General features: G+C 40.4%; 1 protein-coding gene across 16 annotated transcripts in view; it reads right to left on the reverse strand.

Moving 5' to 3' along the window:
* arvcfb (ARVCF delta catenin family member b) overlaps positions 1–17059 on the reverse strand; it is a 302038-nt gene that overhangs the window by 71976 nt on the left and 213003 nt on the right. For all 16 annotated transcript variants that reach the window (XM_037778804.1, XM_037778802.1, XM_037778805.1 and 13 more), the window contains one exon: positions 5396–5579. In XM_037778804.1, the coding sequence (XP_037634732.1) occupies positions 5396–5579 (184 nt within the window). The remainder of the gene's footprint in view (positions 1–5395; positions 5580–17059) is intronic.

Consider the following 17059-nt stretch of genomic DNA (forward strand, 5'->3'; position numbering starts at 1 on the left):
GTCAATAAGACAATGAAAAATGCTCTTCGCAATTTCCTAAAACCCAAGCTGACATCTTCAAATTCCTTGTTTTGTCTGACCGCCTGTCAAAAACCCAAAGATATTCAGTCTACTGTAGGGATGCTAATTTTGAAAAATGTTCTTAACCGATAACCGACCCTCGTTAACCGATTATTAACCGTTAATGACAAGATTTTTGCCTCGCATGCAGCGGTGCGCGAGCTGCAGTGTATGAGCACAACAGACACTCCCTATTTCACCGGTCCGGAAGCGTTAACTTAGCAGCCACGGTGCTTTGTGTAGTGTCGTGGACATGCAGCCACTTTCCCAGTAAAAGTCTCCACCGCACATTTAGTTTAGTTTAGCAGGTTGTCCGCTGTGTGTCTGCCCGGCGTAACGACACTCTGTCTGCCCGGATTAACGATAGTGATTGCTCGACAAACAGTGTGTGTGTTTGTGCTACGTTGGCATCTGCAGCTCTGCTGGTAGCTTCGTTCTCCCCGTAGTCACACACATACGGTCTGTCAGCGCAGCGTAACGTCAGTGAGTTTCCGATAGACCATGTGTGTGTTGTCGGTGGCGTTATAGCTGTGAACGTAGCTGTCACATTTCTTTTAACCGTTTTAACCGATAGCGTTAATCGGTTATAATACTTAATGTTGGTTAACGGTTAAACAGTTAATTATTAACATCTACTGTCATGTAAGAAAACAAAAAGCAACTAATTCTCAAAATGTAGAAGCTGGAACCAGATAAACAAAGACAGGTAGGGTGTATTAAAGGGTTAATTCACACTCACCAAAGTCACACAATAACACAAACAACCTAACAGATGGAGGCATCGGTAGACCAGCAACTCTTGTGTTCTGTGAGGTAAAATTAAATTTTTTTTCAAAGGAGTCTGGTGGCTTTGAAGAAAGCATAGATTGATATTATGGTTTCAGTTCATCATCGAAAACGGCTGTCACACGGCAAGGTAAAGAGGTGAAAATATTCCAAATAATTTATGATACATGTACACGTAATCATAATGGTTCATTTTAAGTGGGCCGTTCTTTTAGGTGGCTAAAATATTTGCTGCCCCCATCCACAGCAGTGCATTGCTTTGCTCCTGTGCCGGTACTCCTGCCTGTTTCTCCAAACTGGGGGCGAGCCGACCGCCATCTACTGTAGGTAATACACTGACTATGGATAAGTACCTCATACAACCCCACTTCAAAAAATCTGAACTATCCCTTTAATATTTTGGTCACCCCCCAGGAAGAAATGAATTCTGATTACTGCCACAAACTAAATAGGAGAAAGATGTTTTGGTGTTTCAGTGTGGACAGCTAACTTTTAGAAAACAATCTGAAACTTTCTGAAAACACCAGCGTGGTTATAACCCTGCTTGACACGTTATCAGTTTTTTGTGCAGCATTACTGTGGACATTGTTTGATTACAGGTCAGAGGTAAAATGGATTCAGCACCCTCTAGTGAGGCAGCAGTTTCCTGCTGATAAACAGGTTCAAGCCAAACAATCGTCCTGCAGCTTTATCAGCCGACAGCACTGTGACTGCAAAGACCTACGGGGCCTTCGGAGCGGTTATGTCTTGGTCCACAGTATGTGCATGTAAGGGGTTTAGGTAAGGGCACATTCAAGCTATTATCTCAGATGAGAGCCCCCCAGGACCACAGCAGACCTTCAGCTCTTAAATGGACCAGACAGGGTCAGCCGAACGGCCAAGTGAGTCACACCACCTTAACAGAGAGGTATGTCACGGTGGAAATGGAGAAGTTAACACCATTTTGGATGACTGACCTAAGAACAACAAGGTTTTGGTTGCAGTCACAGGAAAGAGTCAAAGCAGAGCATTAGAGGTTCAGTGATAGGAATGATTGTAGTTCATATATAAGGGTCATTCAAAAAGTTAATGTTTTTCATCCCAATTAATACTGATGTTTGCATGTTGTCTTTCTTACCAACAACAAAAATACAACACAAACATACTGACTTGTTGTAATGAGGCAACAATTTGCACTGTGGTCTCAATTTATCTTCTCTCAGCCTTAATAAGCCTGAGACTAACTTCATTTGTGTGATTATTAGGGCTGTCAAAGTTAACACAATAATAACGTGTTAACGCAAATTTGTTTTAACGCAACTAATTTCTTTAACGCTTGCGTTACCAACCATGTCACACTAGCTTGTCGTGAAGGATGCACAGTATTAGAGGATATTATTGAAAACTTTTGAAACTCTTTTTTTCTCATGCTAGAAAAAATATTATGACATTATTCTTATTAAAGCTGAAGTAGCCGAGATTGGAGCAAATATGATTAAAAAAAGTTATTTTTATAAAACAGTTGATATATCATGATAGTAGTACATGAAACAGGTAACCTGAAAAAAATCACATGTGCCTCTGTGTCCTCCGGTGCTCCTAACAGCATCTGCAAGATTTCACAGACCGAAGGAAAACAAGCAATCAGAGCTGATCTGAGGTCTGCTGTCCATCTGCCGTCTATGAGAGCCGGCTGTCAATCACTCGCGAACTCCGACCAAACGGTCAAACTAGGCAGCGCTGATCAAATATGAATCAATATTATGTTACGTTAATGCCTGTTTTTCTCCTCAAATGTTTTCAGAATCATCTTGTAGTGCATGGTTTGGCTGTAAAATGAGAAAGTTTGTGACTCGGCAGCCATGTTGAGATCTCTTCAGGGAATACCAAGCACCGCTCACATGACCGGAGCACAGCCAATAGGAAGGCTATCTCTCTGAAATGACCTGTGATTGGTCAAAGTCTTCCGTCACGGGCTAGATTCTTTAAAGCCTGAAAACAGAGCCATGAGGAGGTTCAGATGTCTAGTTTTCTCTCAGAACACTTGAATTATAATATGCTGAAAGGTTATTATGGAATTTTTGCCCAATGATGCCAAAAATATACTGCCTACTGCCACTTTAAACTGCGACTTTACTCTCAAAACATTACTACTTTTTCCTCAAAATATTACAACTTTACGCTCGACTTCTTAGAGAACACAGATGTGTGGGATATGTTTTGAACGTGTAGAAAGTTTTGAACGAGCAGAAATCCTGCTGAAACACATATGAGCTACTAAAGTCCAGATGTTTATAAATGAATGAAAATGAATTGATGTAGGCTACTATTGACGTGAAGAATAAGTGCCACATGTTCATTTAAAGAGGTTACCTCCCCAAACAAAAGACAAAAAAGAGGAGGGAAGAGTAAATCATGCCTACATGTGAGGTACCTCAGCAGAAATAACATGTAATGAAAACAGTAGATCTACAGGAGAATAAATATTTGAAAGCAATACAGAATGACTGAGAGCCTTACTGCATTATATTTCATTATATTTGTATATTTTGAATTGTCACCTGGTGCCTGCATTTTGTGTTTTCCTTTATATGAATAAAGATATTTCCACCATAAATTGGTGCATAAAAATTCACCAGAATGCAGAAAATGAAGTGTTTGATGCTCAAAATTTCCTAGCAGAGGACCCCCAGACCTCCCGCTTAATATTATGCATTGAAAAAAAAAAGAAGATTCTGGACCTCACAAATTTCAAAACCCTGGTGACAAAGCTACCCAGCCCATATTAGAAAGACAAGACACGAATAGAGGAACATTTGCTGACTATTTCCCAAAATGCAGTAGATAGTCTTCTGAAGTGATGACACACTCTGCCGTGGTGAAGGTGGAAGTTTGGGGGTGTGTCATAAATAGTTTGATGTTTTCCTAAAGTCACCCAGCAATCCTACTGCAGACAGACACCCAGCATGATGCAGAAAGAACACAGCATCTGCTGTAAGTTAAATTCTTTTAGTACCCAAAGAACTTAAACCTGACCCTGGCACAGGGACATGTGTAGTCTCATATACGTCACACCAGTTGTCGCCAGCTACAACTGGTATCTTAGTAAAACAAACTTTCAAGGCCGGGGGTGTGTTGAGGGGTCCCCTCTGTAAAATCCAAGACGATCTATACAGTGTGTCCCCGTGCTGTAAACCCGAATGGACTTCAACCTGAATAAATCTGCCATCTGTCTCCACAATTTTGTGTCCTTCCTTCCTGATTTAAAACTGGTTTAGCTCGAGCTCCAAAAGACAGCTTCCTAGATTTGCTACATTTTAATATCCAGTATTTGGATTTGAACTCCTGGTTGCACATTCTTTTGCTTTTTCTTGGTGCAATTCCCACTTTAGACTTTTATATTCTGCTTTTGCATATTTTCATTATTGCTCAATCTGCAGATCATTTCAGTTCAAATCAATGAATCACTTTGGCTGTAAAATGCCAGAAAAAGAAGTGAAATTGGCACATTTTAATTTCCCAGAACTCGAGGTGAAATGTTCAAATTGCTTGTTGTATCCGATCATGAGTCCAAAACCCCAAAGACGAACAGTTCACTATCACATACGACAAAGAAAAGCATCAGATCCTCATCTCATCTGAAGATGCTGGAGCCAGCTAATGCTTTCAATTCATTTTTTAATATTTCTTTTAACCATTTAAAGGGACTATTTGTAACTTTGTACGCGCATAAATGTAGCGGGTCGTCACACATGCGCGCTCGCATATGCGCGTTCGCGTGTAGCCGCTGTACCCTCCTCCTCTGCCTGCTCGCCTTCACTCAGACAGCTCAGCTCACTCCACCTCTAGACGTGAACGCGCGTTCACTACACACTGCAGAAGAGTTAGTTTAGCTCTGAGAATATCTAGTGAATGCACAGGGGACGTTTGTGCAGAAATAACTGCTGCAGTTCATCCAGACCAACAGAGGTTTTCCGTGTCTTGTGAAGTGACGGAGCTCTACAGAGATTTACGTTGTCTTCTCGTTACCGACCGGGTGCCGGTGTCTCCTCTGCTCTCTCCGGCTGCGGGCGGAGAGAGCAGAGGAGACACGCTGGAGAGCCCCGCTGCCTCAGCCTGCACTTAGGCAGGAAAAGCCAACACTAGGATCAGATCTAAATCATGTTCATGGAGAGACCTTCGTCTGGTCAGCTAACATTACTGCCAAGCAGCTGAAATATAGAGTGATATTGTGGTTTTAGCTGACTTGTGTCGCCTCACTGTTTTGAGTGATGCTCTTTCAGGTATATTGAGAGCGAGCAAGCGCGAGCCCGACGCTGACTTTCGTTGATTTCACGGCCACAGGTGTCGCTGTTAAGAAGCATTTCTGAAAGTTACAAATAGTCCCTTTAACCGGTAGAAATTAACCGGTTAAAATTCTTAATGTCAGTTAACGGTTAATTATTAACATCCCTAAAATGTATGTATAAATGTGATGTATTTCTCTCAATCCAGGGCTCGATTCAGAAACCATTCACTGAATCACCATCAGCTTGATTCATGTGTAAATGACTGCTGGGCTTGAACCTACCTGAGGCAGCCGGAGGTGTTCTTGAAGACGGTGGTCCACTCGGCGTCGCGGGGCTTCGAGTCCTCGTTCGGCTCGCCTTCCCACCCCGAGTGGGGGATGATGACCTCGTTAGTCAGGGTCTGCAGGCCGTGGTTAATGATCACCATCTTCAGGGGTTCATAGGACGAGAGGTTCCACAGGGTTCCTGTAGGGAGCAGATAAAAGAAAAATTAAATATTAAGAGGATAGTGATAAGGGGAAAGAAACAGGTGATTTGGAAAGAGGATCATGAGGAGAAATAGGGAGGATAGAAGAGGAGGGATGAGGAAGGTGGAACAGGAGGAGAGTGAGAGTGATGCAATATAACGACAGCTGTACAGCGGCAAAACATACTGTAGAGCAGACTTTAAGATTGCAATGAAAACTAATTAGATTGGCAGAAAAAATAGATATAATAAAACAGAATTGGCTGTTCATTAGCCTGTCACGATATCAACTGGCCATATTGCACAGAATAAAAGAAATAGTTTAATATTCTCCCACAAGGGCTTAACTGACTATCACTGTGTTGTAATCAATACTGAGTTTATAGAAGACATTTATCATTGTGATATTTCTATAATACTCTCATAATATTGCTATGGGAATAATGAGGTTACAGTAACCTTATGATGCTTTATGGTATTTCTAATGGCACAATATACCACTTGGTCCTCAATGCACACATATGCTGTGTTCAATAGAACGTAACTACTTTAGCAAACAGCACACAGATGGTGTGCATCCATCACCTCCTCTATTTTCTCATCCAAACCATCCAAGCAGGAGAAAAAGCATTTTTCTATTTACCTGAACATCTCTGTAACAGGCAGCCTATTTCTAACTTCTGAAAAAGTATGTGCATCGTGAGGTTTCATAATAGAGAGGAGCCAGGCAGCCAACCCCTCAAAAAACTAAAATGCTGCGTTAAAGCATCGGCATCAGATGGGTTTTCACTCAGACACGTGGAAGCTCTGGAGCGAGGCAGACTCTGGTTTGAGGAGAACAAAAATGTCACACCAAAAAGAAAAAGAAAACTTTGAAGTCCATGTTTGATGGGCCCTGAGTTTCTGTTTGTATTAACTCATCCCCTGGGTCTCTCTCTCTCTGCCTTTGTCTCTCATCACTTATCGCCCTCTTTCTTTTCTCTTTCAGGCATTTAGTTGGCATTCTGATCTGGAGATCTGTTCAGTCCAAAGAAGGGCTTTACAAAGTCTGACACTATTGGCACCATTAAAAGTATGCTGAAGTAGCTATTAACAGTTCATGTTTACAATGTACTCGTGGATGCACAGAAAGCTATCACTGGATTACTTTGATACTGAAGAAAACTTAAAATCGTGATGTTTGTCAGGCAAGTTCTGGAGATATAAGGAGCGTCTTTTTTACTAAGAGGATTTATGCATGTTTATTCTCAGAAAGTCCGATGTCCGATGTCTAAATTTGCTTACTTGCGTACTTGCTATTTGAGTGCATAAGAGCGTTCACACGGAGAAGTACATGAAAATGCAGTGCACTGTAAGTACCCAGATGTTGTACTGAAACAGTCAAAACATTGAGCGTGGAACGCTGGACACTTCTCACCCAACCTATTTCAAACTTGTGAAAATGGAGGGCGAGGAAGCTGCAGCGGTTGTGATTGAAACGGAACACAACAGTTCGGAAACTCCAAACTATACAACTTAAGGTTATAGTTTAAGTTATACATGTGTTTTTTTTCACCAAGTGACACTACACTGTAGTCGGGTAGAAGCCATTATTGGATTAATTTATCCGTCTGAGTTGAATTACTGACGATACGGAGTGTTCTCCGTGGCTGCCTATCACCAACAGATCTACTGAGCTTCCGGTGAGTGTACAAAAGCCGTGTGCGATTTGAGACAACACTACCCTGTCGAAATCCACGCACTATGCAAGAAAGTACATAGTGTGCACAGTATACTACATGGAAATGTACTGACAGGAGTAGTCCGATTTGAGACAGAGCTCTACTGACTCTAAAAGTATGTGTATCAAGTAAGGCTGTCAAAGTTAACACGATAATAACGTGTTAACACAAATTCGTTTTAACGCCACTAATTTCTTTAACGCAACTTGCTATTTTTAGTAGTTGTAGTAGTTGTAGCGGGCTCAGTTTTAAAGCTAGAGTGAAGATACTGGTATCATATGAAACTGGAAAACTTGAGGTCATACTAGCTTGTTGCGAAGGAGGTTAAATAACGCTCTAAATTTAAACTAAATTTTGGCGAGGAAAAACTGGCATGGCCATTTTCAAAGTGGTCCCTTGACCTCTGACCTCAAGATATGTGAATGTAAATGGGTTCTAGGGGTACCCACGAGTCTCCCCTTTACAGACATGCCCACTTTATGATAATCACATACAGTTTGGGGCAAGTCATAGTCAGTCAGACAGCTGTTGTTGCCTGTTGGGCTGCAGTTTGCCATGTTATGATTGGAGCATATTTTTTATGCTAAATGCAGTACCTGTGAGGGTTTCTGGACAATATTTGTCATTGTTTTGTGTTGTTAATTGATTTCCAATAATAAATATATACATACATTTGTATGAAGCAGCATATTTGTCCACTCCCATGTTGATAAGAGTATTAAATACTTGACAAATCTCCCTTTAAGGTACATTTTGAACAGATAAAAAATGTGCGATTCATTTCCAATTAATGAGTGATTAACCATGAACAATCATGCGAGTAATCGTGGTTCAATATTTTAATCGATTGACAGCCCTAATATCAAGTCTGTGTGTTCAGATTCGATTTGAATTCTGATTTAAAGTACCTTAATTGTCAGAGCCACTGCTGCTGCCTGTGACAGCTAGCTGTGCTGGTGAACCCCCCCCCCCCCCCCCCTTAAACTCTCCCACGCCTCACAGTTTAGAAACCTCTGGTCCAAGGAGGAACAACAAGCAGGAGCTGGAGCATTAAGATTAAACAAACACACACGGGGAGAGCTCAAAGACACATGCACTTTCCATATATAAATCCACTGATACACACACATGCACAGACACACAGTCTGTGATTCCCTCTTGTACCACAATACCACACCATTAACAGAGCAGTGAAACTGTCATTCTTCCTCGCCCTGTTCTTTAAAACGCTTTCTGTACATTTTCCAGATGGTCAATATTTCCTCTGTTAAATCATGCTCTCTGCACACAGGGAGGACAGAGAAAAAAAAGAAGTCTCGGCGGACAGGCCCCGGGCTAAAAATAAATCCAGTCCTTCTGGTGTGGTTGTGCCTGGAGAAAACTGGTTTCCTTCACCAAGACGTTGAAAAAGAAAACTCATTAGACTAATCCTCATACTGTGTTCTTGTGATATTTCAAATTTGAATGTGGCTCATGACCTTTGCCACTTAAGCCCCTCTCCGTCGCATCGCTATAGTAACCGTATTATATAACCAACCTACGTCCGTTCCCTCTGTGGTTACGGTTGGTGACTAGACTGGTTTCCTGTGCGTCACAGACTACCAGGCTACCAGTATCTTACTGGGAAGCTGTTAGATGTGTAAGCTGAGGTGTGGCTCAACTCTTTCACACACACATCCTAAATGTGATGCAGGATATTGAACACACACTAAAGCCTCAAGCCAACTTTATATAATCCTGTGTGCATAATCATGTTTATGCGACTGGAAGCATTTAGTGAAAATATTTCACATTTTGGACAGTGTGGATGATTTGCTGTATTTTACTAAATAATTCCTTATAGATCCTCATATAGCCCCAGGCCTTATATGACCATTAATAACAACGCACTCTATCTCAAACTATCCACTTATTGTTTCCTTTCACCTGCCCAGGGACTACAGGTGGGAATTCTATTTACAAATCGTGTTGGGAAGTCTGGCATCTTTTTTTCTTTTTTGAGATGAATTAAATTAATAACAAACTAAATAAACTTGATTCACAGAGCTTGTTGTATGAAGGACAGAACCTAACAAAATAAAAATAAAACAATGAATGAAGAATGAATGAATGAATAAATAAATAAATAAGTCATTAAATGTAGCAAAATAATATTAAAAACAAATGTAGCTATTAATTAATTGATAAAACGTGACAAATATTTCTGTTTTAAGTTGCTTATCTATTTATTTATCTTTGTATTAATTCTCTTATTTATTTGCTCTTCTGTTTAATTTTCCCTTTTATTTATGTATTATTTATTTACATAAATAAATTAAACAGAAGAGTAAATAAATAAGGGAATTAATACAAAGATAAATAAATAAAAAAGCAAATTAAAAAAGAAATATAAATTTTATAAATTTTGTATCAGTTCATTAATAGCTGCATTTATTTTTAATATTATTTTGCTAGATTTAATGACATATTTATTTATTTATTTATTTATTCTTTTATTTTTGACAGGTTCCGTCTCCATACAACAAGCTCTGTGAATCAAATTTATTTAGTTTGTATTAATTTAATTAATCTCAAATAAGAAAAAAGATGTTTGTGCCAGACTTCCCAACATGCTTTGTAAACAGAATTCCCACCTGTAGTCCCTGAGCAGGTGAAAGGAAACAATAAGTGGATAGTTTGAGATAAAGTGTGATGTTATTAATGGTCATATAAGGCCTGGGTCTATATAGGGATCTATAAAAACACAGAAATATCAATTTATGTCACATTTTATGAATTAATTAATGGCTTCATTTATTTTCAATATTGTTTTTGCTACATTTATTGACATATTTATTTATTCATTTATTTATTTATTGAGTCATTTATTTATGTATTCATTCGTTTAGTCCTCCATAGTTGGGTGCAGACCATGTCCCGAGAGTAAACATTGCCTGAGAGGCTAATTTCGCCCGAGCCCTAAACAACCAATGTTCAGGTAATTACATCGATGAGTGACGGCTGGTTTCATTTTGTGCTTCATGCGTTTACTGTAAATTTCATACCTCTACAAATTCAACATTGATTTTTTTTTTTCCCCCAAGCACTTTCATGGTACGTTAAACTTGAACGAAAACAAGCTGAGGTGTTATTTAAACATATGGATGTTCTTCCATCAGATTAACTGAAGCTCTGATTGAAGAAATTACACTAGTGTTATTTAATTACATTGTTAATTACTTTTTTTTTCTGCCTTTATTGCATTTTGTTATCTACCTAGACCTACCCATGGTTCAAACTAGGCTACACATTTAAGTGTAAGTATTGCTCGAGAACATCGCACACATACACATACTGTAGTAGTCCACACCCATCTTTTGCACAATTTCAGAGGTCCAGTGGGGGGAACCGGAGGGTGGGTGCTACGCTTCCGCAACGACGCCGTGGGTCTGGACAGCGTTATCAGCTGTAACCGCCGTATGAGCTCAGTGCAGAACGGCGGCGATTGGCAAGCCACGCAAAGCACAGAGAAGCTCTGATTACAACACACACAGAGGGAGAGGGACTTCATTCTCTGCTCAGGTAGACATTACCCCCTCTATATCTTTACATAGCAAACAGTTGCTTAATGCTAAATTAATGCTCTGGATATCATATAGAGCACCTATAAACTGTATGTGTCGCACAGTATTAGCATTTAATCATATCTGCATGCACGCAGCAGGAGTGAGACAGCCAATGCTACACTATTGGAAATTATATGTTATTGCTAACATGCGATGTTTAGCTCCAAACGAGCAAAGATGCCATATTAAACTGGTTAGAATTTTTTTTTATTTTATATATTTTGCACTGTGGTTTATTTTAAACTCTTATTTGACTTGTGGCCCTTCCAAACTATTGTTCTTACTAAAACACCCGTTCCTACCCTGGAGCATATTTTCTCCACTCTCCTCTTTACAGGGTCAAGTTTGTCATTTATTTCAACCACACGCATGAGAGCATACTGTATGAGAGGAAGTATCAGCATCCAGGCATGAATCACATTAACAACAAATGTGCGTACTCTGGTACAGTGACAGCCAGCTAACACTCACTCCTGCCTGCCTGCCTGCCAGGCTGACAGCTTGATTACCTCCATTGTTGAGTCATTAGCATCAGCTTTACTTGTGACAAACAACATTCAACATGCAGTCAACACGCGAGGAGCAATGTGAGCTCCAGGAAGACGAGCAGCGAATAAAGAAAACTTGCGACTGAAGTGTCTGTGTCACGCACTGTATGGGAAATATTTAGTACCTATAGGAACTAATGGATGAGCTCTGCAATGTGCTGAGAAGGAAGAAACAAACGGTGCATAAAAAGATACAGTTAATAAAATAACTTTTTGGCATCTTTGCTCAAACTGTCATTATAACTTTACAGTAGTGTATGAGACAGATAATCACTCCCAAAGAAAAACAACCAATCAGAGCGGAGGAGTCTCTGTCTATCTGTGAACTCCGATCAAACTGTCAAACTAGGCAGCGCATATACATATGATTAAATAGATTTGATCAGCGGAAGTTTGCTCCGGGGGCTGCACGGTGGTGCAGCGGTTAGCACTGTCGCCACACAGCAAGAGGGTCGCCTTCGCCCAATGTCAGCTGGAATCGGCTCCAGCCCCCCCACGACCCTGAATAGGATAAGCGGTTACCGATAATGAATGGATGAATGAAGTTTTCTCCAGTTGGTGGGCGGTGCTTGGTTTTGGCTTGACTGTTTTCAACATGGTGGCCGGGTCACAAACTTTCTAATTTTACAGCTAAACAGTACAGTACAAGATGTTTCTGAAAACATTTGAGTAGAGAAATAGGCATTACAGTAACAGAATATTGATTCATATTTGATCAGCGCTGCCTAGTTTGACCGTTTGATCGGAGTTCGCGAGTAATTGACAGCTGATCGGAGACGGCAAGGCTCCAGCTCGGCTCTGATTGACACAGAGGCACATCATATTTTATTTTTTTCACAGATTATCTGTCCCATGCACTACTGTCAGGATATAGTGACAGTTTGCGCAAATATGACAAAAAGTTATTTTCATTAAAGTTACCATCTGAAGCTTTAATAATCCACAAAATAATGAACCCTTATGATATATAGTTTAACACTCAAGCCTTTTGTGTACGTCCTGCTACCAAGCCAAGTCAAGTCAATTTTATTTATATAGCCCAATATCCTAAATCACTAATTTGCCTCAAGGGGCTTTACAATATGTACAGCATACGACACCCTCCGTCCTTCAACCCTTGATTCAGATATGGAAAAATATTGGGAGAAACCTCAGGAAGAGCAACTGTCATGTCAAGCAGCATCCATGTGCCACCAACTAGATAGACGCTGAGCACACACAACCTCCCTCCACCATGGAACCTGGAGAGAGAAGAGGCTATACGAGCACACAAGAAGCAACACTGAGCTATGAGAGTAATGGTGCGTGATGCCTGTAATTTACAGTACGCTGTGCATGTTGAGTGTTGCTTCCACATCACCATAAAACAGGTTCAACATCCCATATCCAACATGGCTGGAAATGTATTTCTGTATATAAAACGTAAAATATGTCAGCATCTATCTCTGACTTGTGTTGTGCATAAGCAAAAAAAAAAGAAGCAATTTGCAAAAACAAACAAGATCATATACCTCCGTACTTCAAAGACAGGTACCTGAGCCTGGATGCAAAAAGTACCAGCCAACTATGCAAACTTTCCCTGTGCCCCACACCCCCCCGCGGCTGTTCTCCATCACCTCCAGTATTCCAGCTGAAACACCGCTCAGGCAGCTCTACGCTGATCACATATGCCAGAGGGGAGGGAAAAGGCATGTCTCTGCTGGTGGCTGTGATCCATCAAGTACGACAGGCATACAGCCCACGGACACAATGTTATTTAAGATGACAGAGTGCTGTGGAAGCGACGATCTCCGTCCCGCGTCCTGCCACCGTTTCGGGCCAGTGACTCTATATCGGGTTTAGTCTGTTTGCTGTCCTCTGTCAGCTTGTCAGAGGAAGGCGGGTCTGGGATGTCCTGCTGTCTCAGCTACCATGCAATTGTGATGTCCATGGCTCCTTTTACACCAAGACTATCTATGTTACTATCTGGACTGTGTTCGGATTTGTTAGATTACATCAACATCTGATTTTAGCTGTTGGTTTACAGATAGGAATGTTATCAAAAATGTGGTCGCTCAAAACAATAAAACTCAAAAATATCGACTATTGCAATATTATTTATCAATTCTCAAAAATACGGTATTGATTTTTAATTAATAGTTTACATGCAAAGACTAACTCAGTCAAGACTTTATTTCATTTGCAAAGATATGCGTCCTCAGTGATAAATGCAAATGCATATCCCACTGTTTTGATTGCATAAAAAGGTAAACATTCTTTACTCTGATTTTATCAGGGCTGGCACGATACACGATTCGATATGTTTTGCGATTTTTAAGTATTGCGATTCTACAAGTATTATGATTCGATATTATGATTTATTGTGATTTTTGTTAACTTTACTAACACTAGACCATGGCAAAAAGTTGAATCACACACTTCTAGGACACTTTTACTTTGGAAAATATATAAAATTAATACATGTATGTGTGTAGTCAGAGATGTCCTGAAGTCAAATATATCAGATAATGTCAGGAATTATTTATTACATTTTTTCAAGCAACCAAAAAAAAATCAAAGAAAAAAAACAGAAATTGGCCTAGGGCACCAATAGGTCTAGAGCTGGCCCTGCGTTGGCTGATTTGACCATTAGAGATGCGGCTGACAGCTCATCTTTTCTGTTTTACAAAGTTAGGAAAGCTATGTCTCAGTCAACTCTGATGTTGCCTTACACATGAAAGAATGATCCCAGTCACTTCCACACAGTGAGGCATACAGCTCATTAGTTAAACACTGGTATCGGATCGGTACTCGGTATCGGTCGATTCCCAAAGCCTAGGTATCGCTATCGATATCGGGACTGGGAAGTGTCAGATCGGTGCATTCCTACAGGTTTCTTGATGCACAACTACTAAGCTTTACTAATTCTGACCTATTGCAGGTTGCAATGAGAGCTGCATCAGGTAGAAAATGTATAACAAGAGTCAACATTTCTTCAGGGAAAATGTGTTTGAATGTCTGATTCTGGTAATATCTGTACCTTGGTGATTCCAGACATGGAAAAACTGTTTGTCTTATTTCAATAACAAGTAGTATAATCTACAACATCATTAAGTCATTTGGCTATGAAAAGAGCAAGAGTACTGTCCCACGCTGAACTGTCCCTGGGGATTCATATTCATTTACGACTTCAATATTCTCCCCATTAATAGCCACTTGTTGCTGAATCTGCCCGCTTGTTCCAAAATCAAAAAGAAATTCCTTGTTTTCTTAGCGTGTAATTGAAGAAAACTGGCTTCATCAACCCAAACAAACACACCTCTTCTTCACATAATAATGCCGCCCAGGGTGCCTGGCTGTGCTTTCTAGCAGGATGAAGAAAAAAATATTTAGCTGTGATATCTTGGAAGTGTTTTATGTCGATCTTCATGGTAGCTTTGGTGTTCGGATCTTAATACATCCAGGACTTTACTGTCCAGTGGAAAAAGGAGTCACAAGAAAAGAAATAGTGAATTATGATCTTAACTTATATTGTCACTTTCCTCCCAAGTTTGTTATCTAACAAAGTCAGGATTCCCAGCAGGGCCATAATATAACATACCAAGACTTTACCATGACCTTCCACAACTAAGTCAAGCTGCTTTTAAGATCTTAAAAAATGCTATTCCTTACTGGTTTATTAATGTTGTTTATCTGCTTAGAAAAAAAGTCCTAAAAAGGGTAAACAGCCGGGTTGTAAAGGAAACCATCTAAAAAGAAACAAGTTGTAAAATATATTGTGATGTATTCCTGTAAACAGAACTCATTCAGCTATAAAAAATATCCCCCAAGACTTCTGAGAAAGCGCGTATGCGTACGCTATGCTTCGATTTCCTTAAAGAGGAAAGGCTTATGAAGAGTTTGATATGTATCTGATCTGATGTGTATGTAGCAACAATCTTTCTCTTTTCCCATCAACCTGTGATTTGCCCGTTTCCTTTGTCTTAAATCCAATCCAGCCACAGGGCAGTGTTGAATATTATTACCTGCCTCTTCAATCATTTATTGCCACAAACAGACAGTTTTGATTGGTGAGAGCTTGACATACCCCGACAGCGCTTAAATGACAAGATGGGGAGCAAAAGAGACAAGTTGTGAGCTGAGTATTAACCAAATGTTACCTCCTGTTTCTCTGTGTATTCCCTTTTATTCCTTTCCTTTACGTCCCTGAGGGGTGGAGGGACTGGGACCTGGACCTGGACCGGGACTGGGACCGGAGCTGAGGCTAAGGCTAATTAAATTTTCCAGGCACCACTGGCAGGCATGTTGCTCTTCTAGCAGGGCTATTAATTTAGTTCTGCCCATTACTGTTCTCCTCCTCCTCTTTCCTCCCTCCTGTCCTTCTCCTCCTCACCCCTTATGCCATCCATCACACTCTCAGTGCTGAAGAAGGAGGAAGAGGAGGAGGAAGAGGAGGCCTCAGTAAGTGGACTCACACTGCTGTCTGCTATGGCAAACGTCCACTAAAATAAGAGAAATGGAAGATGTATGTGTGGGTATTTGGGATGGACCATGAGGCAGGGCGCTGAGGTCCATCTCCAGGAAGCAGTTAATGAAATGAGGTAGGAAGGGCACACGTGTACATACACACTAACACATGGTTGTCTCGTGGATCATGGCGGGGGACGTCAGGTATGTCACCCCTTCTCGGAAACTATTCAAACTAAGTGTATGTGTAAACGTGTGTGTCCTATATAACAGCCCACTGAGGAACAAAGCGTGTTGAAAGTGTGTCGAGGACGGCGTACTGAGCCAAAACTGTCCTGTTGTTAAAAATCAGATGAGGTCCAGTTAGTGTCAGGCACCTGGAGCATGATGGATACGACGCAGTTTGTTTGATCACATACTTATTGAAGACTCGTTGATCAGTGCTTAGAATATTTAATCACAAATTAATCACACTTTTTTTTTAATCTGTTCAATGTGTACCTTAAAGGGAGATTTGTCAAGTATTTAATACTCTTACCAACATGAGTGGGAAAATATGATTGCTTTATGCAAATGTATGTATATATTTTTATAATAGAAAATCAATTAAGAACATAAAACAATGACAAATATTGTCCAGAAACCTCACAGGTACTGCATTTAACATAAAAAATACACTCAAATCATAACATGGCAAACTGCAGCCCAGCAGGCAACAACAGCTGTCAGTGTGTCAGTGTGCTGACTTGACTATGACTTGCCCCAAACTGCATGTGATTATCATAAAGTGGGCATGTCTGTAAAGGGGAGACTCGTGGGTACCCATAGAACCCATTTTCATTCACATATCTTGAGGTCAGAGGTCAAGGGACCCCTTTGAAAATGGCCATGCCAGTTTTTCTTCGCCAAAATGTAGCGCATGTTTGGAGCGTTATTTAGCCTCCTTCACGATAAGCGAGTATGACATGGTTGGTACCGATGGAATCTTTAGGTTTTCCAGTTTTATATGATGCCTGTATCTTCACTCTAGCTTTAAAATTGAGCCTGCTACAACCTAAAAGTTGCGTTAATGTGTTAAACAAATTAGTGGCGTTAAAACAGATTCGCATTAACGAGTTATTATCGCGTTAACTTTGACAGCCCTATGTCGAATGTTACA

Source organism: Sebastes umbrosus, chromosome 8 (genome assembly GCF_015220745.1).
Source record: "Sebastes umbrosus isolate fSebUmb1 chromosome 8, fSebUmb1.pri, whole genome shotgun sequence".
Lineage (NCBI taxonomy): Eukaryota > Metazoa > Chordata > Actinopteri > Perciformes > Sebastidae > Sebastes > Sebastes umbrosus.